The sequence below is a fragment of the Bacillus rossius genome, chromosome 15, assembly GCF_032445375.1.
Source record: "Bacillus rossius redtenbacheri isolate Brsri chromosome 15, Brsri_v3, whole genome shotgun sequence".
NCBI classification, from domain to species: Eukaryota; Metazoa; Arthropoda; class Insecta; order Phasmatodea; family Bacillidae; genus Bacillus; species Bacillus rossius.
In genome coordinates this window covers 5032520-5059573 of record NC_086342.1, presented here as the reverse complement: position 1 = coordinate 5059573, position 27054 = coordinate 5032520, and the positions used below count along the sequence as shown (strand labels likewise).

Sequence of the window (27054 nt, the reverse complement as noted above, 5' to 3'; positions counted from 1 at the left end):
ATTTCCGATGACGTCTTTGTGCATCTTTAAAGTCTCCAATAAAATCTTCTTCTCCAGCAATGTGTAATGTCGTGCTCCAGTTCCAGGCACGATTCGAAAATAAAGTGAACAAAAACAAACTTTAACCACAAAAAAAACTCAACAAAACACTAACGACCAGCAACAAACGAGTACAGCATGCAAGGTTCGTGGATATTCGTGCATTTTCGGTCGTCTTGAGGAAAAGCTTCGTCAAGCCGGAAGTACGTCGTACAAGCTATTGCTTGTGCACGCAGACTTCAGGAAGATCGTCTTGTTCGCGAACTATGAAATATGGAGTTGTAAATCGTCATCTTGAGAAACAAGACCGTCTTCACCAAGATGGTCTCAAGGAAATGCTCAAGACGTTAATATAAATACCACCCCTACTCTCGGGATGCAAGGGGGCCCATGTGAAAGTTTGTAAGGGGGGTTGGGCAGAATTTGTAGGGGGATGGGGGCAAACCATCACTAGAGACCTGCAAAATTCGCGGGTTCAATGACCTCCAGGATGGACTCTTACTACACTCTACACACTCGGGCAAAATACCACCTGTACATTGGCTGCTGACTTGTGAGTCGTCTCGACTGGGTAACCTGTGATTCGACACTTCTTTGAGCGAGGGTCTCTGATTGGCCCTCATTAATCCAGATTAACAGTGAACCAGTGGTAGAAGCAGCGCTAAGGTATAATTATTTGAACTGTAGCATATCACGAAATGAATCCGCGAATTTTGCAGGTCTCTAACCATCACAAATGACAAAAAAAAATGGCCAAAAATGACATTAAAGGACTCAAAATTTGCCCAAAATGCTCAAGAATACCTAATTTATTTTCTTTGCCTGAAAGCTAGGGGGAGCCACAGACCCACCCTGCCCATAGGCATGGGCGCCCTTGTCGGGATGAACCTACGCATCAAAAAAAAAATCTTGAAACTCAACCCTGAGTATTTATCCCCTCCCCCTTCCCAATTTTTTTACACTTGTTTCCCCCCTCCTTCGCGCAACGTTCTTTACTTTTACTGAGTGGCGCAAATTTTTATTATTATTATTATTATATTTTTTTAGTGAACACATCTTTCCTCAGGGAACTACAATTTTCGAGCGTTACGATGATTCAGGTAGCTACGTGGTGGGGGAACCGGTGGAGGAGGAGACGGCAGGGGAGAGGTAGAAATGACGCAGCATACTTGCACACTTGCATACTAAGGCAATAGTATAATATTGGGCTCTCGCGTACTAGCATTTTTTTTTTTTAATCTAAGACCTAAGCCAAAGAGATAATTGTTTCCTATACCTAATAATATAATAAGCAAGAAGTTTCACTTCTGTCGCGTGTGCACTCAACGCACATCTTACATATATATATATATATATATATATAGAGAGAGAGAGAGAGAGAGAGAGAGAGAGTACCAATTACGTTGTTCTATTCACTGAGTTAAAACAAATTATTTTGGAAACTAGTTTCAAGAAGAATTTCTTCGAAGGAAAAAAAAAAAACGTTCGCACAGTTGAAGCCTCGCGAAGCACGAGTAAACAGCTCGGGCAGACGAGTGCTGCTCAGCGAACACGCAACTCTCCTTCTCTTTCTTCGTTGAATTATTCGGCGAGGGCCGACCGCGAGTGTGACGTCACCCCCCGCGGCTCGGCGCGCAATAATTAATCGCGCGAGACGGTCGCAGACGGGTCGGTCCCGCCCAACTCGCGTCTTGCAGCCCCACTGAGGACGCGCCACAACGCCGAAATACCACAACGCCGAAATAAACTAACGCCGAAAAATGTCATTGCAGGACTGCCACAAAGGTTAGGTTAGGTTAGGTTAGACTGGGTTAGGTTAGACTAGGTTAGGTTAGACTAGGTTAGGTTAGGCTAGGTTAAGTTAGGTTAGGTTATATTACGCTAGGTTAGGTTAGGTTAGGTAAGGTTAGGTTTGATTGTGGTAATTCGGCGTTAAGGTACATTTGAGAAACACCTTTGAATATATACTGTATAGAAGTCGCCAGGCCAGGTTAAAATTTCTAATACGGTTTTGAGGTAGTTGGTTAATTCACCGCCGCAATCGCCACCATCTCCAAGGCATCGACTTGTGGTGGTCCCTAGCGGACAAGTGTCGAACTCTTCAAACACCCCCTCCCCCTCCCGTTGAACGACGTTGAGCTGCAGTGAATGATGGATGGGGGGTGCGGGGAGTGACAGCGGGCGACAGTGCTGCGCTCTAACGTGTAAATAACAACTAAGACGATACAGGGCGTTACGACAGCGCACTGCAGCGGTGAAGTTTCCAAGCTGCTCATCATACGCTTCTGAAAAACGTAGAGTAAATCCTATCCACTCGCGACTTCTATACAGTATATATATTCAAAGGAAACACACACAAATTCATTCTGTTGTTACTTCGGGGTTGTGAATACACAGCAGTTTTCTAGCTGTCGGCGTTGTGGGGTCAATTTTGACTTTCGGCGTTGTGGTAACGACCCGCCCCCACTCCGGCGCGGCGGTGAACGAGGCCGGGACCCGGCGCCCACACTCGTGCGCACCGCGCGCACCGTGCGCGGAGGCGCGCGTTCCGTAACTCCACACGAGAGGAGTGGATGCGGGTGCTACGTCCACAAACACCGCGCGGTCCGAAGCGCTCACGCCGGTTTGAGGTTGGCGAGTGAGCGAGCATTCCACACGGCTCAAAGTCTCTCGTTCCAACGCTAATCATAACAAAATTAATCTTTGGCTGAGCGGAGTCCAGTGACAAGCTTACCAATTTTATTTAGTACGTAAACTAAACAAAATTTTATGCTGAGCCCACACTCGTTTGTGACACGGTTTTTTTTATTATGGAAAAATATTGCCTACCCTATAATGGTTTGATTTCAAATTCAGTAGTTATTTTTCAGTGAATTAAAAATCATGCACAAATTTTTAGTGTTTTTTGTCATTATTTATAACATACGTACATACATATATCATAACTGTAATACAAAAATTGATCGATATTCCAAAGAATTTTAGTTTTTTTTTTACTTATATTAACAATAATTGCGTTTCCATTTCTACAAAAGTATTGAAGTGATGTCAAAAATACTGGAGTGTTTTTTCACTCAAGGTGGAAGTGTAGAACGCTCTATCTCTCTCGCTCTCTCTGAATATGTATGTGTGAAGGGGGTGTATGTTGGTATGTGCGTGTGTGAGAGGGTGGTGTGTGTGTGTGCATATATGTAGAATATTTCAGATACGACGTGCAGCGTGGCACTTATGAAGAGAGTGATCCCTGAGTTTTTTAAGATCCAAACGTGAGTTAGCCATTCCTCTTAGGCCGGTGTCACGCTATCGGCTGAACGGGAGCGATTGCCAGTTTCTTCTTACGGCGATTTCTTCTACACCAATTGTTCACGTGTTCGATTTTGTTAAATTTTCTTACTGCGTTCTCGAGAGACCTGCATTGTGCACTACTATGAAAAGCGGTAAAGAAGGAAAAAAGAAGCTGCTGTAGTGTTAGCTGCAACGGCCTTGCTCTTCTCGAAGGCAATCGCGAGAAGTGAGTAACGGAACGCTCTCCGCGGGCGTGGGGGCACGTCCGTGCCTTTGTGCGGACGACGCACAGTGGGAGATTTGCCCGAAAACGTGGTCAAAAATACAAAAACCAATGTTATGTCATACAAACTTCATTATAGGGGTTTTCGAGGTCGCTGATTACGAATTTAATGTTAAAATCAATTAGTTAATGGCCGTTCATTTTATAGAGGCTAAAATAACAAAAAATACATATAATTTGTAGTCTATAATATGCATATTAAATGTTTGTGATTTTATTGAAAATTGCTCATCATGGTAAATAATATTTTGTATGTAACAGATATCTCATTCCGATTTATTGTTACAGTCAGTGGAACAAGTGATTCAATTTGCTGCTCGATAGTTTTTTTCTCTTCCAATGCATTCAGTGTTTTCATGGAGAAACTGCAGTCTGATTGGCCTACAAAACCTGGGATATGAAGGCCTCGGATCCTTCCATATAAAAATTTCGTCCCAAGATTTCAGTTCAGAAGAAACAAGTTGCAATGGTACAAAAGACGTTAAGAACACATTTGCATCCGAATCAGAATAGTTGTTGAATCTTTGCTTGTACTCACTGTGTCCCGAGCTCCCATCACATTCCCATTTACAAATTAAACTTAATGCACGCACATCGTCGGGATGTAAACTTTGCATCACTTCTTCTTGGACTAGTAAAATACGTTGACAGGTGTGATCTAACAGACTTTGAAACTTCACTTCTGCACTTTTCTCAGTAACTGTGATACTCGTACGCGGTACGCAACACCTCGATTTCGCTTCCCTTACTGCTTGATAACTGGGATACAATTTGCAGTTGTGTTTTCGCGATGTTGATCTAATTACACTGTATTGATGCCTACTCAATTTAGCTTCAACCATTGTATACAAAGCCTCATCTGCAGATATTGTCTTCTCGACTTGCATACTATATAACGATTCCGATATTTCGAAGCTCTTGTTGGGGTAGTTGTGGTTATGCATTTTACTATGTTGGCAGCATTTATATTACCAGACGAATGAAGGCTCATCTGAGTGGCATAAGACAACATCGACATGTCTACATTTGTACGTAGTTGCTCTGTTCTCCTTCGTTTCGTTCGTTCACTACTTGAACAAAATTCCACGGAAGGGCATCCACGTTTCTTTGCCGACTCTCCAGAACTGGGATTACTTACCGGAATACAAATTTTCTTGCTGAGCCATGCTTGATTTTTATTCAGAAAATAGTCAATGTTTCTTGAAGATTCTTTCCATTTAGTGTTTAGCTTATAAAAAAACGTGGACAAAGCAGGCCTTGCACTCGCAGGTATTGTTATAATGCAACCCCGTTTCTCGGACAACACTTTCTGTAGGTGTTCCAGACTAGTTCTTGTATCTGTAGTTAAGAAGCCCTTCAGCATCAAGAATAGCTCCCTCCTAGTATATGCCAGTTCTTCTTCTCCTGATCCTAAAATGAAAACTTTGCATGACTGCAATGCAATGCCACTTATTAAAAACCATTGGGCGGGTAAAAAAGTTCAGATCGGGGAAAGAGGGAAATTGGTTTGCAGTAATGGAGTCCTTTCTTGGATTATTTTCTGTATGAATAGAGTAACATAGATTAAAAACAATTTGTAATATTAAAAACATAATATTCACAAATTATTAATACCATTTTGTTGAATATAATTACAATAGTGTAATAAAATGCACTGATATTTTTATGCCATTCTGTTATAGTGAAAAAAGAAAACACCAAAGAAATAGTCAACAAAATTCTACCATAATTAAGATGTCAAAAATTGTTAATTATTTGTGTTGTTTTTGGTGAATTCGTTTACAAGTTCTTTGTTCAGTGCTCATTTGCGTTCGCAACAGTAGACCCTTAGGAATAATGTCTTATTCGCGGGATTCATTCTTGGTTATGGTCGATCCGGAATTTCTTAAGGGGGGAAATGTAACTGACTTGGCCCTAGAAGAGCTAGTTTTCTCGGAGTGCTTCCCATTTCACTGTTGTATTCCAATCATGCTTCGATTCTACCCCAAATCACAGTCACTGGCACTGAAGACCTAGGCTGTTAAACTTCGCTCAAATTTCTCAATTGTTGCCATTTCTTCCATCCCATCATTCCATACAGTCTCGTGAACTAATTTAGGAAGTTTCTTCATCTCATTAGATAACAAACATTGAATTGTAAAACAACACAAGACATAAGCTTAATAAATTCCTTATGGGTTTGTGTGTACCCACCCATCATTATATGGTTATTTTACAGCTGGAAAATCTAAAACAATTGTCCTTCTTAGTGAACAACTTTGAAGGACTTTAGATTTGTTTCTTACCAGCAGTAAAAAATTCTGTATCAATAAAAAATCGCACTATACCAACACTACATGTGGTTTTCATCAAAGATTTCTGAAAGGCTGGACCACCACTAGTAAACTTCTCCAGACTTTAACAGACATCAATGACGATGTCGAGAATGAACTGACAATTAGTGAAGCTTATGAAGGAATAAGAAAAAAGGCATCTGGTATTAGACGGGCTATGCACATTGTCGACAATGATGGGTCGGCTTAGACCCGCCATAGCCTCAGGGAGTCGCCACCAGTGCAGCAATGAAGGAAAAAATATCGTACACAAAGGGTAGCACATATTAGCAGCTAGTTATTGTAAATTCGTATTACTAAAACAATAAACTAAACGCTCTATTTTGAAAGAAAGGTGCATAATGTGGCATACCCAACTAAAAGCCTCGATGTAATATGATAAAACTAAATTTTCATTATGTTCACAAAGTAGCTTTAGAAAATAAAACAAAAAAACATTACAGCTTTATATATAACAGCATAAGGCGGCGATATAGACGCCATATCTCCAGGAATTGCATCCATTTTTCAGAACTCAAAAATATCAATTTTTACGGCCGCGACATTCACTTTAGTACATCATGGAATTATCTCCAACATAGTTAGGTCCGCCCAACGCACTCGACCCTCACTTGTCAGCTGCCGTGAAACCTCAGGATGTGGGAATTTCTTATTGCCATATCCGGTTTCCAATGCAGGGATGTTCTAACATTACTACCACATCGCCAGTTTGGTCGGGATTTTAAGTTCGAAATTTGCATTTTGACCACGTTTTCGGGCAAATCTCCCACTGTGCGACGGAGCGAACAGCAGGAGAGGCGAGACCCGAGACCCGAGACGCCGGAGGAGAAAGAAGCGGCGCAGGTATGCGGTAACAAACGAAGGCGTGAGAACACGAGAGACGGGTCTCGTTCCCAGGACAGAACGAAAGCCGAGCCGTGTCGTGCCGGGGTTGGAGGGGGGGGGTTTACAACCCGCCTCATGGCGAACATCCATCTCAGCCTCCACACTTCCTGTCTCGAGAACCCCCAGGCCGTCACGTCGTCTCAAAAGGGGGGGGGGGGGGGGGGGGGTAGAATGTCGCAAGGCTTTTGTACGTTCTTTGCAGGGGCGCAACAACAGGGGGGGGAAGGGTATTTTGCCCCCCCCCCCCTCAGAAACCCTGAAGTGGGGGCAAAGAAAGTGCTGTGTAATCAATTTTTAGATGATAAAACTGCTTAAATAGCACCATTTTCCACCTTGAAATACAAATTTTCCCGGGGGAGGACCCCCGGGCCCCCACTTCAATAGGGGGGATCGATGATTCTTTATAAATAGGTATATTGCCCCCCCCCCCCCCTTTGGAAATTTAGTTGTTGCGCCCCTGGACTTCTTTGAATGGTTCTTCCAACGTATTATTATAAACACGCCACTGCTGATTATACTACGTGTCATAAGAAACCTCAATAACAAAACAAGAAAGACAGACTGTGCAAACACAACACAGAAAACAAGCCAAAATCAGGCTATGTCATAAAAAGAAAAAAAAACATAAATCCACGACGACGACAGCAAAGACGAACACCGTAGTTGCGCCTTTTTTCGGGAACTCAGATCTGTTTCAAAACTCGGGCAAAAATAGACATATGTAATTATGTTATTGTTCGATATTGAGGTTTATTATGACATAGAGTGTAACAAACAAAACTGCATATTGAATACATATTTTGTGTTACAATGTGATGATACATCAACTATCGATCTTGCCACTTTGTCCTACACATTAATCATACCTTTAGCCAGAACCATCGAGAACGAAAAGGGTGGGATGTGGGAGGGGGGGCAGCTGATTTCCAAAAAAAATTTTTATGCTTGTGTTCACTCTGATAGTAGGACAAAAATTACTATTCTATTTGAAACCTTACAAGTTATTCAATTTTCCAGATCACGTTTACAGTTGTGGCTACAGTAACATTTAGTAATTCAAATTTTTTTTTCATGGCGTTTGAAAAATTGTACATTAAGTAATGGGGAGGGGGGGCCGACATAATTATTTGTCTCGACGAGTCTACCTACCGTTACCAAATTAATTACCTATCTGATACTCTCCAGATTTCTTCAGCATTAAACTGCATAAATAATGAATTCATAATTGGTAGTTTTTAAAGAATTTTTACATTCACTAGTTTTCTAGTATGAACCTACATTGCAGAGCCTACCTACCGTTAGCCAATTAATTACCCCCGTGATACTCCCGAGATTTATTCAGCATTTAATTGCATAAATAACAACTTCCTAATTGGTAGTTTAAGATTATTTTTTTTTTTACATTCACTGGTTCCTAGTATGAAATCTTATTGCAAACACTCTCCAACGGAATTCCGAGCAGGAAGTAGTCACGCCCAGGGGCGTAGCCAGGGGGGGGGGGTTAGGGGTTCAAACACCCCCCCCCCCCCCTTAGCACCAAATCTTAAATTAAATTTCTTATTCATCACTCAAACAAATTTCATATTAAAAATTAATAAAATTTTTACCATTACAATATTTAAATTTAAGTACCGAAAACTGCTAAAATAGCACTATTTTACACCTTAAAATCCAAATTTTCCCGGGGACCGCTTTAATACAGGGGGGCCATGCTTCCTAACACCCCCCCCCCCCCCCCATACACAAATCCTGGCTACGCCACTGGTCGCGCCCTATTTTTTTATGGAGAACCGTTTCCAGAAGATTGTTTTAATACTGAACAGACGAACACGCCGCGGTTGTGCTTTGTTTTAATTGTCGGAGCGAAGTGGGTTATGCGGCCAGGCCGCCTGCTAATAGGCGCGCTTGTGTTCCGTGCCTCCACACCAGCTCTCCGCGGCAGGCAGCCGGTAAACAAGTTTGCGTTGCGCAACGCCAACCGACTCCAGAACAGGCTCAAGGTTTTCATTCGTTGCCGTAGGGCGAGATCAGCTATGAACTCCTCTGTGGTTTTCCCTCTCAACTACATTTATGGAAAAGAATACTGCCGACGGTGAAGGATTCGCGAAAGAATAGATAAATATTGTTTTAGTGAAACAGTATGGGCGAAGACCACGGAAGACAGAAATAACAGGGAGATAAAAATAATGATAACGAAAAAGATGTGTTTTACGTAAAAACAATTGGAATGCTATAATTTTTCCGCTTACCAGGTGAGATGATATGCCGGTTACCTAAAAACGCAAAACACTTGGACCGCAACCCCCCCCCCCCCCTTTTTTTTTTTACCTAGCCCTAAATCGTTCAGATTCGTGCCCTTGGAAACAGGATTGAGGGAACTAAGATTTGGATTCCTCGCTGCATACAGTATCTCGTTTGAAGATGGGAAGAAAAAAATCCCAGGTCCCGAAACGACGTAGTATGCGAATTACACTACACGGTGTGTAAGCACAACCGCGTCTTCCAGCTTCGCTTCTGTACGTTATGTGTTCTAAAGGTACGTTTTGCAAGGAGCGTTTCTAGCGATGATAGCTGAGCGATGATCTCTCAGCGATCATCGCCTGTGATGTGTTTTCCCAGAAGCGTCTTTTCGCACGCGTTTTTCGGGCAGTCTGTTCGCAGAGTTGTGCAAGGGTGGTTTTTTTTTTTAGTTTGCTGTGCGTTTTGAGGTAGCCTGAAATGAGTTTGAGTAAGAGAAAGAAGGCGTTAATTAAGTACCTCTTGGTTGAGGAAATGTTTGATGAAAATTGCTTCAATCCTACGCAGAACCAAGATTTGAGAATCATCCGTTATTTAAAGCTAGAAATGAAGAGGGATTCTTTCAGACATTGATAGCAAATCATCTTCGTGAAGACAAGAAATTTTCTGAATTTTTCAGGGTTTCAATATCCCAGTTCGATTTTATGCTTAGTTTGATAAAAGATGACATCCAGAAGCTAGCTTGCAACGTAAGTCAATACCCTGTCACACCTGATGAGAAACTTGCCATCACACTGAGTTAAGAAAAAAGTATCACTGAACAGTTGATTGGAAAAAACATCTGTGACTTCCTAGGAATATTGTAATGAAAAAAAAAAATTCTGCTAAAATTCTTTCCAAACCTTACCTAATTGTAATGTGGATTAATTTCACAAATAAATCGCCTTAATATTAAATAAGTCTATTGAAATGTTTGAGGTTTTTTCCAGTCTTCTGTGTTAAAGTTATTCAAAAGTAATTTATTGAGGGTAAATGAATTATACAAATCAAATAATTTTTTAAATAATTGAAAATACTCACTAAAGGAGATGAAAAAGTAATACTAAATGTCTATTCAATGGACTAGTTGTAAATATTTGTTACAAAAAAGCTAATTATTATTAATGTTTTGGAAAGGCGACTGGTATTCTGTATCATGAGAACCGGAAGTTGAAACATTTACACGTTTGGCAGCAGGTTGCGGTGAATAAATCGGTAATGTAGTGAAACCACAGTCAACAGACGAAGAATAAATATGAGTTAAGTTTGAGATTCGTTTTGCAATTTCCACTCATGGTACAATACAAATTGTAGTAACACACACTTTTGTGACAATGAGCAGCGTACCGTCCTTGACGAATAATCGCTCGCGACTGCGATTATATTTGCCTCGGGACCAGCGACTGAAGCGGGCCCGCGATCGACGCTAGCGACTCTGGCGATCAACGCTCGTGGCAACACAAACGTATGTAAACACCATCTGACCGGTTGCTCGCGATCACCGCTGAGCGATCATCGCTAGAGACGCTCCTTGCAAAACGTACCTTAAGACAGCACATCTGACGTCTGTACGCTACACGTTCTAAGACAGCATATACCAGCTTGACCTCTGTACGCTACACGTTCTAAGCCAGCACATTCTATCTTCACATCTGTACGCAACACGTTCTAAGACAACATATACCAGCTTGACCTATGTACGCTACACGTTCTAAGACGGCACATTCCAGCCTGACCTATGTACGCTACACGCTCTAAGACAGCACATACCAGCCTGACCTCTGTGCGCTACACGTTCTAAGACGGCACATTCCATCTTCACCTCTGTACGCTACACGTTCTAAGACAGCACATTCCAGCCTGACCTCTGTACGCAACACGTTCTACGACAGCATATACCAGCTTGACCTCTGTACGCTACACGTTCTAAGACAGCATATACCAGCCTGACCGCTGTACGCTACACGTTCTAAAACAGCACATTCCATATTCACCTCTGTACGCAACACGTTCTAAGACAGCACATTCCATCTTCACCTCTGTACGCTACACGCTCTAAGACGGCACATTCCATCTTCACCTCTGTACGCAACACATTATAAGGCAGCATATTCCAGCTTCGCTTCTGTACACTACACGTTAAGACAGCATATACCAGCCTGACCTCTGTACGCTACACGCTCTCAAGAGGGCACATTCCAGCCTGGCTCCTGCGCGCCGGGCGGGTAACGGAACGGGAGCGAGTGTCTGGTGGTTGTCGACACGGCCTGGCGCCCACGCCGCACAACCCGCGCAAACCCAGACGAGAACAAGCGCTTCCTTCTTCCGCGTCGCTCTGCGCCATCCTCCAAGGCAACAGCCAACCAGCGCATAAGAGTCCTTCCATGGGCGTCGCAACCGGGGGGGGGGAAACACGTCCCCCCCCCCCCCCCAATAATAAAAGTCTTCAATTTCGTCCCCTCCAATAATATATTTAGTTTCGTAGTTATATTAAAAATACGATTTATGTGATATAACCCATATGTTGCGCATGGTGCATTTAGTCCAATCGTGGTAATGTGAGCACTGTGTTGTTACAAATTTGTTCTCTGAAAAAAAATTTTTTATAAAAAATAAATTATATATTGTAACCAAATATAATTAGAATATTTAGGAAAGAAAAATGCCTAAAAACCACCTTTTTGCACCTTCAAACCCCAAATTTTCCCTGGGGAGGACCCCCGGACCCCCCACTTTTTTTTTCCCCAGGGGATGGATATTCCTCAACAACTAAATCAATTGCAGTCCCCCCCAAAAAATATATCCTTGCGACGCCCATGGTCTTTCAACCAGAGGAAGTCCCCCCCCCCCCCCCCTTCAAATCCTTTTCCCAAAACCTTCTGAGAGTAAAGGATAAACTAGATGAACTATTACTTCGGATTAATTTCAAATATATTTGGTTCTTGAGAATTAGTTAAGTTGTTCATCACTGATCTGGTCTATGTTAACAGTAATTTAAAAAAAACTAACTTTATTTTTGCAAGCAAATAATTAATGTAAATGAAATAATAAAAGAAGTGCAGTGATATTACAAAAACGTTTGGTAAAGTATGTCTACGGTCAATTTGAATTTAACTAAATACTCAGTATTCAATATTAATATGAACATGGGTGTACAATTAATTATTGATTTCAGTAAAATAATCGAGATGAATTTTAATTATTTGTGAAATAATAAAACACATAAATTATATACGCGGGAACATAACCTCACTTACAACAATACACATGAAAAAGTTTATAAACACAATTTATATCACCAATATTCACAATAAATCTACATATTTTTTTAATTATATGGACTAGTATTCAATATTAATCACTAAAGTGTAAGATCTGAAAGCACAGATTTTAGTTTTATTTGTACGCAGCTTTTTTTTTCTTCATCCTGTGCAAAATCCGTAGCAAGATGCGCGCGAATCGTAAAAATTCACTCCCATCATTTCCAAAGAAGTAAAACTTCCAAAACAAAAAGGAAATAAAAATAAACGTAACCTTCCTTGTGCTCACGAGAGCTCAGCCTGGCAACAATAGACGCCATTTACGCCGCACTGCAATGCAAGCGATACACACACTGCAGGAAAAAAAATGTTCTCGGCGTTTCTCAAAGCTGGTTGATGATCGAATTGCACTTATTTAGTGTGATGTCACAAACACATCGCCATCTTCCCACAGGCATAACGCAAGATCCTGACACTCAACAAGACACAGCCGAACAGAGAGAGAGAGAGAGAGAGAGAGAGAGAGAGAGAAATAAGTGAGGGGGGGGGGCAGACTATGCCAACCCGCAATGCCGTAGCCAGGCTTCTGCGAAGGAGGGGGCACAGCATAACCACGATATGTTTCATGAGTAAGTTGTCTTTTATAACTGAATATTAAAATATTGTCACACTGAAGTCTCAGGGAATGGTGCAGTTTTAAATCTCAAACGTTTACACACAGAAACTATGCAAGGATTTTGCTTGAGAAAATAAAAAATTTAACCTATTATATTTTCGTTTATAATTAATTATTTTTTTAAAAAAATATGTTATTAAATAGATTGTTTGATGATTTCGTTAAAACAAGTCACATATATAAATGTTATTTAATAAATTAATTATACATGCAAGTTTGTACGAAAGATATGTGCAAACCAATACAGACTACTTAGAAATACTATTCCAGCCGCATGTCCAGCTACAATGGGGAGAAAATACAGCACAAAAGACCACTATGGATGACAATAATTCTTCTAAAATAATCTCGCCGTAATCTTATGTAATTTGTTGTAATTTTCTTGTTATGTCTTCGCTTGTTAGTTTTGAAATCCTGGAAAGGAGAGGTCAAGCCCCCCACCCCCAGCAAACAGGCGCGCGTGTATCCACAGAACAAGGAGGGAGATTTAGAAGTGAGAAGTGCGACTCTTATAACAGAAACTGAAATCATGTTTCGTGTGACATGTGACGCTATCTGTTGGGTGAACAAATGACTACTAGCAAAATAAAACTTGGACTGGGCTTCAAATCCAGCATTATGTTCGTAATATTATTAATTTAAATTATTCACGACTGATCGCTAAGGAACAAAAATTGCGCGAGAAACACTTGATGCCAATTTGTAATAAAACATCACGTTCTTTGTAATTTAGTAGAGGTGCAAAAATTTCTGGTATGCCACACCACAAAATATGTGGCTACAAAAATTAAGTGAATTCATTTTCACTGGGTCGTTTGCCTGATAATAGCGTATGCATAACTTCTCACGATCAATATAGCTGTGTTAGTAATTTATTATGAAAGGTGCTATCTGGCGGGCGGGCCCAAAACTACTTCAAAAAAACTAGGACTCAGTCTCGGCAATTGGAGTGTATCTGTAGTGGCGCCGGAGAGATGGGCGCGAAGCCACCGCCGCGCAGGAGACAGGTGCCGCCGCGCGGTCACGTGACCAGTGTGCTGGCTCAATTCCCCCCCCCCCCCCCTCCTCTCTCACGAGAGCGATGGGGGTACGGAAATACCGCGCGCCCGAGACGGCCCCCGAGGACAGGCGCACCGACACAGCACGCATCACAACCCAGCCTCTGTGAGACTGGACGCACTTACTGGCTACCCACCAGCGGGAGAGGGACAAGGTGGTATGTGCATAGCCGCCACGTGCAATACAGGTGATACTTCACATACTCTGCTACCAGTGGATGGGAGCATGCCCGGACCATAACCCAGAAGTCCACGGATGAAAACCACGTTCTGCTACCAGTGGATGGGAGCATGCCCGGACTATAACCCAGGGGTCCGCAGAACAAAACCACGCTCTGCTACCAGTGAATGGGAGCATGCCGGGATCATAACCCAGGTGTCCGAGGATCAAAACCACACTCTGCTACCAGTGGGTGGGAGCATGCCCGGACCATAGCCCAGACGTCTGGTCGAACAAAATGAGACGAACTACGCCATTCGTCATGGTGTAGCTGCGTTTTTACATTGGTCTTGAGAAGCTTCTTTATTCGTTATTACCCCTACCCCTCCCTATTATCGATCACCCCTGTCATGAGTGTTGCACTTTCGTTATACTCAGTTGATTCATCGCTTCGACTTAGTTTTTGCGGCTGTAAAGCTCGCGTTCAGATATTTTTCGGGTGGATCTCGAACTTGACCGCCACGTCGCATTACTGCGCTGTCGCCGCTTTATCGTTACTGTAGGTCTTCATTTCAGTGCAGCGGTTCCTGATTTTCTAGCAGGTTATATTTAACAAGTCCACAAATCTTTACATTTGGTAGACGCGTTAAAACTACACTGACATCCTTTAATAAGTAGGAAACTGCTAATCCGGCATATCAGGGTTCCAAAAATACAGGATCAAATATTAAATTAACTGCGTCTGTGGGGTGGTATTATTACACACGGCACGTCCAAGATTAACTCCCGCCTTTTGGTAGAGCGCGTGGCAACTTCTCCCCCCCCCCCCCCGCCCTTAATAAATAATAATGTCGACTTCCAAGTTTAAAAGAGCCGCCTTACTGGACTGCCAAAAGGTTATAAAAAAACTCTACCTATAAATACGCCAACGCGTCCGAATATAACTGGAGGGGGAGAAAAGTGGGGCCGGAACTTTGGAAAGGTGAAAAAGGAGGGTGGGATTGTCAACGGAAAGGGAAATAGAGGGGGGGGGGGGGTTGAGGGGCAAACTCGCCCAGTCGGACACCACGACTCGTTTGTCATTGCGAGCTTCCTCTGCTGAGAGGAGATACCTTGGCAAAGGGGCCCGAAGCTGCGGCATAGCGGAGGAGATGATGAACCGCAGAATGGAGGTAGGAGAAAGGTCACAAAAAGACCTCAGGAAATAATAACTCAAGCAAGTATGTACCAGGGGAAAGAAAGAGAGGACCAAGGCATCAGATTAAGACAAACACCGTCCTTTTTTTTTTTTTTAACTTAATTCTCGGTACAACCGACCTTCTGTGGAATACCTGGGTTTGATTGTGTGCGATCTTAGAACCAAGAGACCTGCTTCCTGCACCTGCGCGAGGCAATAAACGCGGACATTATTATGTAGTGAATGGCTTCCAATAACATCAAGGAAAATTACAACGTGCGCGCACATGATTTTTTTTTTGTTTCTCGGTAGTAACGACTTCCCCCCCCCCCTTCCCTGTAATGTGGGCTTACAGGCCGGTCCACATCACTAGAGACATTAACACACTTCACAGAACAGGGATATTGGACCAGACAGTGGGAGGTTGAACAATGGTAGGGACTCCTATAGTATAACTACGAGGTTGTAAGGCGCCTAAGGCGCCCTTTGAAAAATGAAAATAAAAACATGTTAATTTAATATACACATTTTTTTTTAATTCAATTTCTTTTAAAAGTCTAAAAAAAATATTCTGGGAAGTCAGTAATTTTCAAAGTAAGAAGCATGAATTTTGATATTATGGTGTTCGGTTAGAAATAAACATATACGGGTCTGTGCGTTTTTTGGAAAAGAAAAAAAAACGTTTTTAATAGAATTTTCTACGTTTTATTCACATTCTGCTAATGTGTAGTTAAGAACCTAATTATCTCTGTAAGGTATACCGAGAAAGTAGATTATACTATTTACGGAATGAATATATTATCCTTGGAATGCGCGCGCGAGAAATAAAACTTCTACTGCCGTCTTTTGTTTTTGCTTGCCATAGTACGCGTTTTACGATTTGGCTCACAAGAAGTTATTGGAAGCATTAGACGATACATTGAAATATTTGAGAAATAATAAGGTTGAATTTGGTGGAGCATTAGTGTTATTATTTGGTGACTTCAGGCAAACTCTTGCAATTATACCTCGCTCAACACCAGTTCATGAATTAAATGCCTTTTTGAAATATTCAACTTTTTGGAGCACAGTCAAAAAATGCATTTAACAACAAATATGAGAATTCAGCTTCAAACCGATCCAACAGCTGACATATTTTCAAAAAATTACTAGAAACAGGAAAAATCACCTTCCCAACTATTTTTTGCAAAATAGTGAATTCAAAATAAGATTGAGTAGACAAGGTTTTTCAAAGCCATCTGATATTTGTGTTTATGCAGAAAACGAACAACCAAAAAAGTAGTCCATCCACTAGCTTAAAAATAAAAAATGATTTTTCGTAAAAAAATATTTTTCTTCCTTTTATTCCACAGTATAACCACAGTATCGCAAAGCAGGGTATTTGAATAATGTATTTCTTCGGTGAATCTATGTTCGCTAGAATACTTTGATTTACTTTCCTATTCATTTCAGACTGAGCAAGTATAATATAATAATTCAAAAGAGCGTAACTACAAAAAAGAAAATCTGCCAAAACAACTTTCGGGCAAACATATATTATATACAGAAATAACAAAAACATAGGTTTTTTAAATAAAATTATAAGAATATTTAAAAAATAAAAACAAAGAAATTTTCGAAATGGCATAACTACAAAATTCGAAATATCACCAAAAGATTCCCAGTGAGGCATCACTGCAAACTTGGATTTTTTACAGTTTTTCGTTTAGAACTACACTTTCTGAGATATAATCCTTCTTAGTAATTATAAGCATAGTTATTCGTAAGGCGCCTAGTGATGAGTACAACAAACACTTTAATTTAATAAGTATCGCGTGTTACACTTATGTGTCTGTATTTCAAATGTTAATCTATTGTAACACTTCCATTTTTTATTTTATCCACATCTCTATGGAGTAGGCTAATATTTGTGCTTAATGATACGCTTGTCTCCTAAGCAGGGGCGCAACAACTAAATTTCCAAAAGGGGGGGGGGGGGGCAATATACCTTTTTATAAAGAATCATCGATCCCCCCTATTGAAGCCCCGGGAAAATTTGTATTTGAAGGTGGAAAATGGTGCTATTTAAGCAGTTTTATTATCTAAAAATTGATTACACAGCACTTTCTTTGCCCCCGTTTGCCCCCTCTTCAAGGTTTCAGGGGGGGGGAGGCAAAATACCCTTGCCCCCCCCCCCTTTTTGTTGCGCCCCTGCTCCTAGGTATACATATGTCTTTGGCGTTACAGTCAGCGAGTCAGTGATGAGCGCAACAATGTATAAGATACCGGAACGACTGCCCTGACGACCCAGAGCCAATTACGAACCGGAAGAGGCAGAGTGATAAGTACGTGCAGCCCAGTCTGAAAGATGATCGAACACCCTCTGCCCTTGGTATTGGTCAGCGAGTTGTCTGAGGTGGCTTGAGTTTGCAAAGGACAGTTGAAGCTAGCACGTTCCGAAAATAAAACACGTGGGGTAGGATGGGGTAAATCGGTGGTAAATAAATTCCCCAGAGGATTTTTCCACACTTTTACATTACTTAGATAGGTAATTTTAAAATATGTCAAAATTCTGCTATACATTAAGCAACAATAAAAAAAATATAAAATTTATATATATATATATATATATATATATATATATGATTTCGAAACTAAATTACGATTCGATTTTCAACAATAAAATAATTGTTGCCTTGTTTATGTTTTTTTTCTTTTCGAAAGTGTGTTTCATGTAATGTTTTTGGTTTTGAGCACTTTTCACTCCAAGATTGTTAACACGGGCCAAAATAGGGTTTGAAGCAAACCTCCAAAATACCTTACTTGGGATAAATTGGAGGTAGCTTAATTTTTTTTTTTCCGTTCATTTCACAACAAATTTAATTTGTTACGTCAGTGAAAATAGTTGTAAGCCGACACTGTTATAGAGCCGTGATATTCTAACATAAATGATGAAAAATACTATTTATACATGTCATTTTTATTTTCTTTGTGGTAACTAATTTTTGACTTTATACATATACATATATAATTAGCTAATATTCTCAAGAGAATAAGTTTTCGTTTCTTCGTCACATGCAACATACTGAATGTTATAATGGTTATCCTTCAAAATATATTACAATGTGTCCACAAAAAACTACAATGAAATACTATGACATTTCCATGACCAAAATTTCAAATCTCCCTAACCTTTTTTGAAGATATGTTTCTTTAGGCACGTGTATATATATATATATATATATATATATATATATATATATATATATATATATGTATATATATGAGTGTATTTTAAAGATTCCCGCGTGCCCTGAAACGAAATTTTCACAGGATGAAAAAATGGTTACACACAAAAAAATATATTTCTGCTTTTAAATCTTATACTTTAGTGATTGATATTGAAGACTGGTCCATATCATTAAAACATTTATTTATTATGAATATTAGTGATAGATTGTATTTATAAACTTTTTTCAAGTGTATTTATATAAGTGAGGTTATGTTCTCGTATGTATAACAATGTCTGGTTGCTTGTAAGCTTCCATTGTCCCTGGCAGGGAGTGTCTGTGGAAGTTTTAGTAGTCTTCTGGCCGTTTCATGAGTGTGTTTGTGAATTTATGTTCCCGTATGTAAAGTTTTATTATTATTAAATTATTATTTAATTAATAATTATAATTAATAAATTAGAATAAACACTCAGTATGTTTATTGATTTTCATTATTAATTTTAATTTATCTCGATTATTTTACTAAATAAAATAATTGATATTAATATTGAATTTAAATTAATTTTAAATACTGAGTATTTTGTATTTTTGAATTTTATTGAATTTATAACTAACAACCGTATTTATAAGATCACTTCTGTCATTTTATTTTATTTTTATTAATTATATGCATACAAATTAAGGTCCGTTTTTTATTACACCAAGTAAGTATGTATAACTTAAAACGCACGTACATTAAGTACACACACCCATTTTTTTGTAATTTACCTACTCTGCCATTTACCGAAATAAATAACGAAAATATAACCTCCAACATTCCCATATTTGACCTAGAATTATAAAACAAAAATGAAAAGTCAAACAGAACCTTGCCATTCACCATTTTATAGTAAGTAAAGTATGACTATGCACTAAAGCACCATCTGAAAAAAAATTATTTCACAATCCCGACGATGGCAGACTTGAACATGAAATTTACCCTTAAAAACCTGCCACTGGAGAATTCCCATGATTTTTCCAGGATTTCAAGCAAATTCCCTCACATTTCCCTGACTAATTCCAACTTCCCTGACTTTGCAGAAATTGGACGTACCGTGTAGAAAAATGTCGTACTAACTGATGTGTGAGTGGACACTGGGATAAGTTAAAAAAAATGGTTGTCTGTAAAGTCGTTTTACGGACGATAGTTTAACGTGACGTCATAACAAAACATTGATGAAATGATTGCATACTTTTATGAATAAAATTGAATCATTTTTATTGAATTATCACTATTTTGTATGGATACAAAGAATAAGTGAAATGAAATCTACAATTTAATTGATAAATTTACTTTTATTTGCACTCATTTATTCAAATATGTTTATTACTTTAACGAACAGATTATTTTAACTATAACTTTTATACGTGTTTGCTATTTAACTTCTCCCAATCTGTGTTATTCTTTTAAGGATAGGACGATGATAGGAAAAGTAGGAAACGAATGTTGAGTGTTTCAAGTTTGATGTGCCTCGAAAAAGTCAAATCGACGGTTGTTCCAATCGAGTGGAAGAGAGATAGATGCGGCGCAAGCGTACAATGAGCGTAACGGGACAATGAGCGTAACGGAATATGGGTCATCCTTTTTCGTGCGTGCAGCCGGCTTTCATACATTTACTAGACGTTGTCACGTCAAAAAAAAGAAGTCACGTGACCCTCAGAAAGAGTGTCCCAGATCGATGCCAGATGAGCTTGGTCCTTTGGTCTGATTGCCATGATGTGAAGTCGCGAAGGGGGTTGGGGTGGAGGGAGGGGTGTGCGTCCAGCCTCCTGGTCCATGCTCGGCGCAGCTGGCGAAACGTGGCGCCGGGCCAGAGAGAGAGAAAGAGAGAGTGTGAGAGAGAGAGAGAGAGAGAGAGAGAGAGAGAGAGAAGCAGCGCGACAGCTGGCCAGCAGAACAGCTACACGTGAGAGTTGCCCTCGCCACAACCGCTACCCGGAGACGCACGTACAGTCCGTGCTAGGCCCGTTCCAACACTTTCTGGGACCAACCGAGATGAAGATTCACAGCGAATCATCCGCCACACTCTGCGAACTATTACTAAAAATATGTAATCGTTTTATGCGCAAAACTTTGTAAAGCTTCGCCTAGCTGTAATCGCATGATAAATCCACAGCAATTTTATTTCAAAGAATTCTATCTAGAGGGAAAAAATTTGAGAAATATTACGAAAGCGTCTCCCCTAAATTTCCGTTATAATGCTTACAAACGATACACCCACGGAACTTCCAAAACGAATGAAAGCACGTTTAGTGGTTTTCAGTACGAAGAGGTTACATCTGTTGCAAACCAAAACCAACCCTTCGAAAATCGAGCCAACGGACATTAAAAAAAAAAAAGACCCGTGATTTCACACAAGCGTTAAGTCAAGTGTCCATCTTGAATGGTTTGAGCTCAGCATGATTGATTAGGTACCCAACATGCTAAACCTCGAAGAGAGCAGCAAGTCGCACAAAAATAAATAACATTTTCCCTTTAATCTACATACATAAAAGTGGATGTTGGTATATGTGACGTTGATAAACTCCCGACACCGTTTGACCGATCACCATTTAAATTGGTATACATCGATATTTGAACACGGAGGATATTTTCGCGTTATCCATTCTGATATAACTCGCCACTGTATAGTGCTGCACCGTTCAACTGATCGCCATGAAAATAGATATGTGATTTTTACCGTCCTTAGTCCTCAATAACAACAACAAAAAGTGATTGTGACTGTGATTAGTATTTGGTGAATGATTTAAAATGGAATACCATTTCAAACGCTTTAAATTTTCTAGATTACATACAAACAAATACTGGCCGGACAACGTCTACCGGAATCTGCTAATATTACTATATACTTCAAACGTGATCCATCCCAAATTTGCTGGAATACTTATAGATAAACCAAAGCAAAGTTTGGATTCTCTTTTAAAGCTCCCAGCACCTCGTAGGTAAAATTTTAATTGGGTGTTACCTCATTGCATTCTAAAACATTGTGATTTGGCTGCTGGTAAATATTTCTTTCTCCGTGGTTTAGTTTGTTTCTGGAAACTTTCTAACGTTCTCAAATCTCCTGAATAGTGAATGGTCCATTTTAAGCATGAATCTGCGTTTTCGCTAGCATGTGCGGAGGAGGATTGAAGACATATGCTTAAAACTTCATGTGAAAACGTAAGAAAAGTACTCAAAATGTACCTGCTAGGAGTTGGTTTTCTGGGATTCTGATTGAAAGTGTACAAGGAATGTTTTATATTTCTGACACTGACACACTTCCGAATCAATCACTCCCTGTGCATGCGTGGATATGCTCCACAGTATCACCATGAGTGTTAACAGCGTTGCTTACCTTCCAGGCACGTAATGCAGTTTGTCATAGGCCGATTGGAATTCCATCGATTATTTGAACACAATGGGGGTAAGAAAACACAAGATGACTTTCCCAGTTTAGTTTGTCACGCTAATGAATAATTCATCATCGCAAAAAAAAAAATTATGCATCCACACCAATAAAACGAAATCCAACGTCTAGGCAACAACCCCAAACTTCTTTCACAAAATAATCTGTTGGCAGTGGAATGTTGTCCAGACATCTGATAGCTCCAATTTCAAGAATACGTATAATTAATTTTTTTTCTCGTGACGACATCTGAAGTCGTAGTTCGTCACATTGAAATTTCAAAGCCAATATATATATATATATATATATTTTTTTTTTTTTAGTTTCCATGAGACACATTTTTATAACGAACTCTTGATATTCATTTTGTGAACCCTAGGTTTATATTAGACACCCCAAATGAATCTTCGCTTTATTTAGGTTAGGTTGGTATGAAAGTTCATTTGATTCGGTTATGTTACGAAACATGTTCCGCTAATCATAAAGTTAAACGTTGCGAGTTTTCACACTCGGCACACCTGTATGCTCAGAAATGAACTACACGCGTACAAGAACAGCTTAAGACGATTTTTTTTTTTTTTTAACTAAAACATAATGGACCCTACTTGTATTCAATATTTAGTTAAGGCTGAATGCAACCGGGGCATCAGAAACTGTGGGCTAAAACAAACGCCTAACAGGACACGCAACAATTGCCACGACTAGGCTGGGCACAAAGGTCAGTATCAGCAAGAGATACAGCACCAGCTGTTGGGCGCCCGTTCCATTATTGAAATCAGTGTTTCGCTGAGATTTTGTTTCTGGTTGGTTGTTGCATCCAGGAGCAGTTTTTTTTTCTTTTTGTCTACGCAAGTTAGCACAAACTTTTGAGGGGAAAAAAATGTATAAATACAAAAATGCTTATCTCTTATGTAATCATTGAGATACCATGTGTGTGTTGAGAGTAACAAGTCAGCGACCAAAAAAAAAATATCTAGTGACAGAAAATATTTTTTTACGTTACGCATTTGCATTTGGAACATTTAAATAACTACTAATATAGGAATTTATCCTAATTTAATAATTTTTTTTCTATTAAAAAGCACCCTCGAATGACTGAAAATCAGAAATTGCGACTGCGTAGTTGAGAATTTTTTTTTTCTCCTTTTTTTTATGAAATTTTTTCGTAAGCGTATTCAATCGTCAGTGAATAAAATAACCTATTTTTGATCCTGCAATTATTTTTTTTATTCCACTGGTCTGGTCATTTTGCTGTTGGCTAATATTAAGATTAAGTTGGATCATGCACCACTTACCTCTTTCACCTTGTTCCTGCGCTCTCGCGCGGTCGGGTCAGCGTCCTCGCCCCCCGTCACCGCGGGGTACGTGTCGCTGCGGGCCGGGGCCACGGTCACCACGACGATCCTGGGGCCCGCCGGGTCCTCGGGCCTCCGCGCGGACGAGCTGGCGTTCGGCGCGAGGATGATGCGGGGTTTCTCCAGCACCTTCTGGCCGCTCGCCTGCACCCGCCCGTCCTCGTCGATCTTGGCCTGCAGCTTCGCCCAGTCGCCCACCTTGTGCGGGTCCGGGTGCATCAGGCCGTCGTGCCGCAGGGGCACGCCGCCCCCGGGGGCTTCGCCCACCTCGTCGGCGCGCGGCGGCGCCGGGATCAGCAGCTCGGGACCCGCCTTCTGCATGTGCTTGTACACGTTGTACACGCTGTTCACGGCGTTCGAGCCGCCGCGGAACTCGGGCAGGTAGAAGAACGCGCCGAAGCACACCACGCCGAACGTCATGAACACGAGCAGGATCAGGTACTTCTCGCGCGGTCTGAACGACCTGCGCGAGAACGAAGGTACGGGAACGCCATTGACAAAGCGCTGATATGTCGGTAAAATCCCAGTCGTGGACGCCATCGCACACCAGTTACTGTCAACACTACCGCTCGCAACGCACACCCACTAACGCGCATCCGCCATTTGTAAGAACTGTGTCAATACACGGATTTCTTTCCGCTATCCCTCACATGTCAATTGACAACACTCCGCCATAGAGGTTATGATTCGCGAGTCAACAACAGACCGCTTTCCGTTCAAGACTAAACCTATGTAATAGCCCAACTCGACTCACTCACAACTTTAAACTATCTTAAATACTCTGAAACTTAATAAATAAATTTTACCATTCTTTTGAATACTTTGAAATTATTATTTATCAAACTCATTGCAGTTTTGAAACTAAATAATATATAGTTTGCTTCCCCAAGTCTACAGCAGCTAGGTCTAATCATTTAATTTATATTATAGGATGTTAGTAAATAAACTCTAATAATGTATTATTTGAATGTTGCATTTCTACATATTACATTGAGTTCCAATACGGCTAAACTATTTACAAATCAAAATACTGATTATTATATTGAATCTATGTCTCGTGTACATGTTCACTTAACCTCAAATATTTAATTATACATAAACCCTCATTGCGTAGCAGAAAGAGAAAGTAACTTATCACCTTCAACTCTGCAAATTGGTAGGTAATCAATATATTTAACATACCAAAACATATTAATGGCATTTAGTTATTTGGCGACGGAAAAAAACTAGCCCATAATGTGCTGACCTGCTAGGACATCAAGAAAATCCCCACGTTTCTTCAACTTCAGAGAAATATTTTTATTTTCGGCTGGTACCATAAAAACTTATTCAATAATATTTCATGATGATATACATGTCGTGTTTGGGTATCAGCAAAAAGCTCAGTATCAGTACCAAGCCTATTTAAATATTCTAATAGTGTACAACTGTTTTCATCAATAAAAATAAACGAAACATTATCTACTCAGTTTAATCATATATATCTAGATATTACTTGTTTTCTGTTACAATAGCCATATTAGCTACTAATATCAACAAAACAAATTTGCAAGTTTAGGTCTAACCCCAAAAGGCATGCCTACATACTGAAAAAAGTTTCCCTACTTATCCACGACTGTGATTTGTTGTATTGAAAGTTAAATGTTACTATTCCATAAACTACTTCTTCTGTTGAGCACAACTATGCATGGTGACAAGCGCTCACTCTACTGAACTATTATCATCCTCCCCAGCTGTTAAGCACTTATTTTACAACGAACTCCTTATTCAAACTAATCTATTCACAGACCATTCTTACAATCAGCAAGTTATTACCACTTTTCATTCTTGTCTTCCTTTCTCTAAAAACATTCTAGGGTTTTTCTTCACAGAGTGATCCCATCACAAATATCATCCAAAAAGATTTGTAGCTGCTTTGTTTTAGACTTGAATTCATTATTTAGGCCTATTCTATTTTAATACACACATAAGAGGAGAACTGGACAAATTAGAATTATTGTATCTTAACTGGTCTAGAGAAGTCAAAAGGTAGGTATATAAGCTCTTCCCCATCCAAAAAGCAAGGCCAGCTTAAATTTATCAAAGGATTGCACTCCAACACACTTCAGATGTTCACAATGAACATGTCATTTATTTTTACTGGTTAATTTTTAATAATAATTATGAGACCTAATAAAATCCATGGTTTTTATTTGTTTCAACACATCATAGTTGTTGAATTATTTACTTACGCTTTTCTAGAAGCAAATTTTCCACTAGTTTGTCGGAAAATGTGACATCTCGCGTGCTGGATGGTTTTCATGAGTACTTGCCCAACCATTCAATCCACCAGTGATCCATTCTTGTTTCATTTCACCCCCACAGTCTAAAACAACCTCTTAGGTCAATGAGATGAACTTGGTCTCTAGTTTGCAGTTGCTTGGTTCCAAAATTCCAAAAATACTATGGAGTTTGGGAACATTTGTACGGACAGAAAAGTTAATTTTTTTTCTTGAAACCACAAAGCATAATTGTTAAAGGAAATGAGGTTTTAACAATCGGTAGTAAACTAAGTTAATGTTTTTGTCACATGCATTAGGTAATTACGTTGGAAATTTTTTTTGAACCTCAATTGTAAGAATTGAGTGAGGAAACAGATCTGAGAGACATCTGGTTCTAACAGGATGGCACTACAGCCCACAATGGCTTGAATTTCAATGGTAAAACTTAGATGTTCCCTGCACACCTCGTCTCTCCGTGGGAGACGTGGGGTAGCCCACATGCTCACCGGATTTGAGAGTTTGTTACTCCTTCCTGTGGGGTTATCCCAAAGAAAAGGTTTTTTAACCATCGTCCTCACACCTTGGAAGAACTGAAAATGTGAATTCGGGAGGAAATCACTGCTATACCACCCAGGGGTGCAACAACAGGGGGAGGGCAAGGGTATTTTGCCCCCCTCTGAAAACTCTAAGTGGGGGCAAACAGGGGCATAGAAAGTGCTGTGTAATCAATTTTTAGATAATAAAACTGCTTAAATAGCACCATTTTCCACCTTGAAATACAAATTTTCCCGGGGGAGGGCCCCCGCTTCAATAGGGGGGATCGATGATTCTTTATAAAAAGGTATATTGGCCCCCCCCCCCCTCCTTTGGAAATTTAGTTGTTGCGCCCCTGATACCTCCTTCAAATGTTCCCAAAAGCGGTCAAAGAGTTACGAAGTCACCTTCATCAATGTATCGCTGCTGATGGCCACCATCTTCCTGATGTGATCTTCAGACCTTCATAAAAAAAAATAAAAAAACCTAATTCTATAAGCTACTCCATTTTTTTTTTTAATGTCCCTTAAAAACCGATACACACCTTTTGCCCCATCATGCAGTAGTTTGCTTTGGTTTCATTACCTACCTATTTAGTATAGTTAATTGAATATTTATATTTTATAATTATTAAAATTGAATATAGCCTCTAAATGTCAACAAGAGATTTTAAATGATATCTTCCACAAAGTATTTACATATTTTTGTCTTTAAATAAAATGACATAAAATTTACAATTTGTTTTTCACACCTATCTGTCCAATGATAAGAGTAATTGCAAAAACATTTATTGTAATGTATTCTCTTAGCCTGGAGCAGGGCAAGCTATTTGTT

The 27054-nt window shown here is 39.9% G+C and overlaps 1 protein-coding gene across 2 annotated transcripts in view; it reads right to left on the bottom strand.

Moving 5' to 3' along the window:
• The window catches only part of LOC134539201 (mannosyl-oligosaccharide alpha-1,2-mannosidase IA-like), an 86574-nt gene extending 62471 nt beyond the window's left edge, over positions 1-24103 (bottom strand). The window contains exon 1 of one of the 2 annotated variants that reach the window (XM_063380979.1): positions 23366-24103. In XM_063380979.1, coding sequence (XP_063237049.1) covers positions 23366-23965 — 600 coding nt within the window. In that variant the 5' untranslated portion in view covers positions 23966-24103. Of the gene's footprint in view, positions 1-22019; positions 22357-23365 lie in introns of those variants that run through there. The other variant, XM_063380981.1, reaches the window with a different exon arrangement.
• Positions 24104-27054: the final 2951 nt, after the last annotated feature.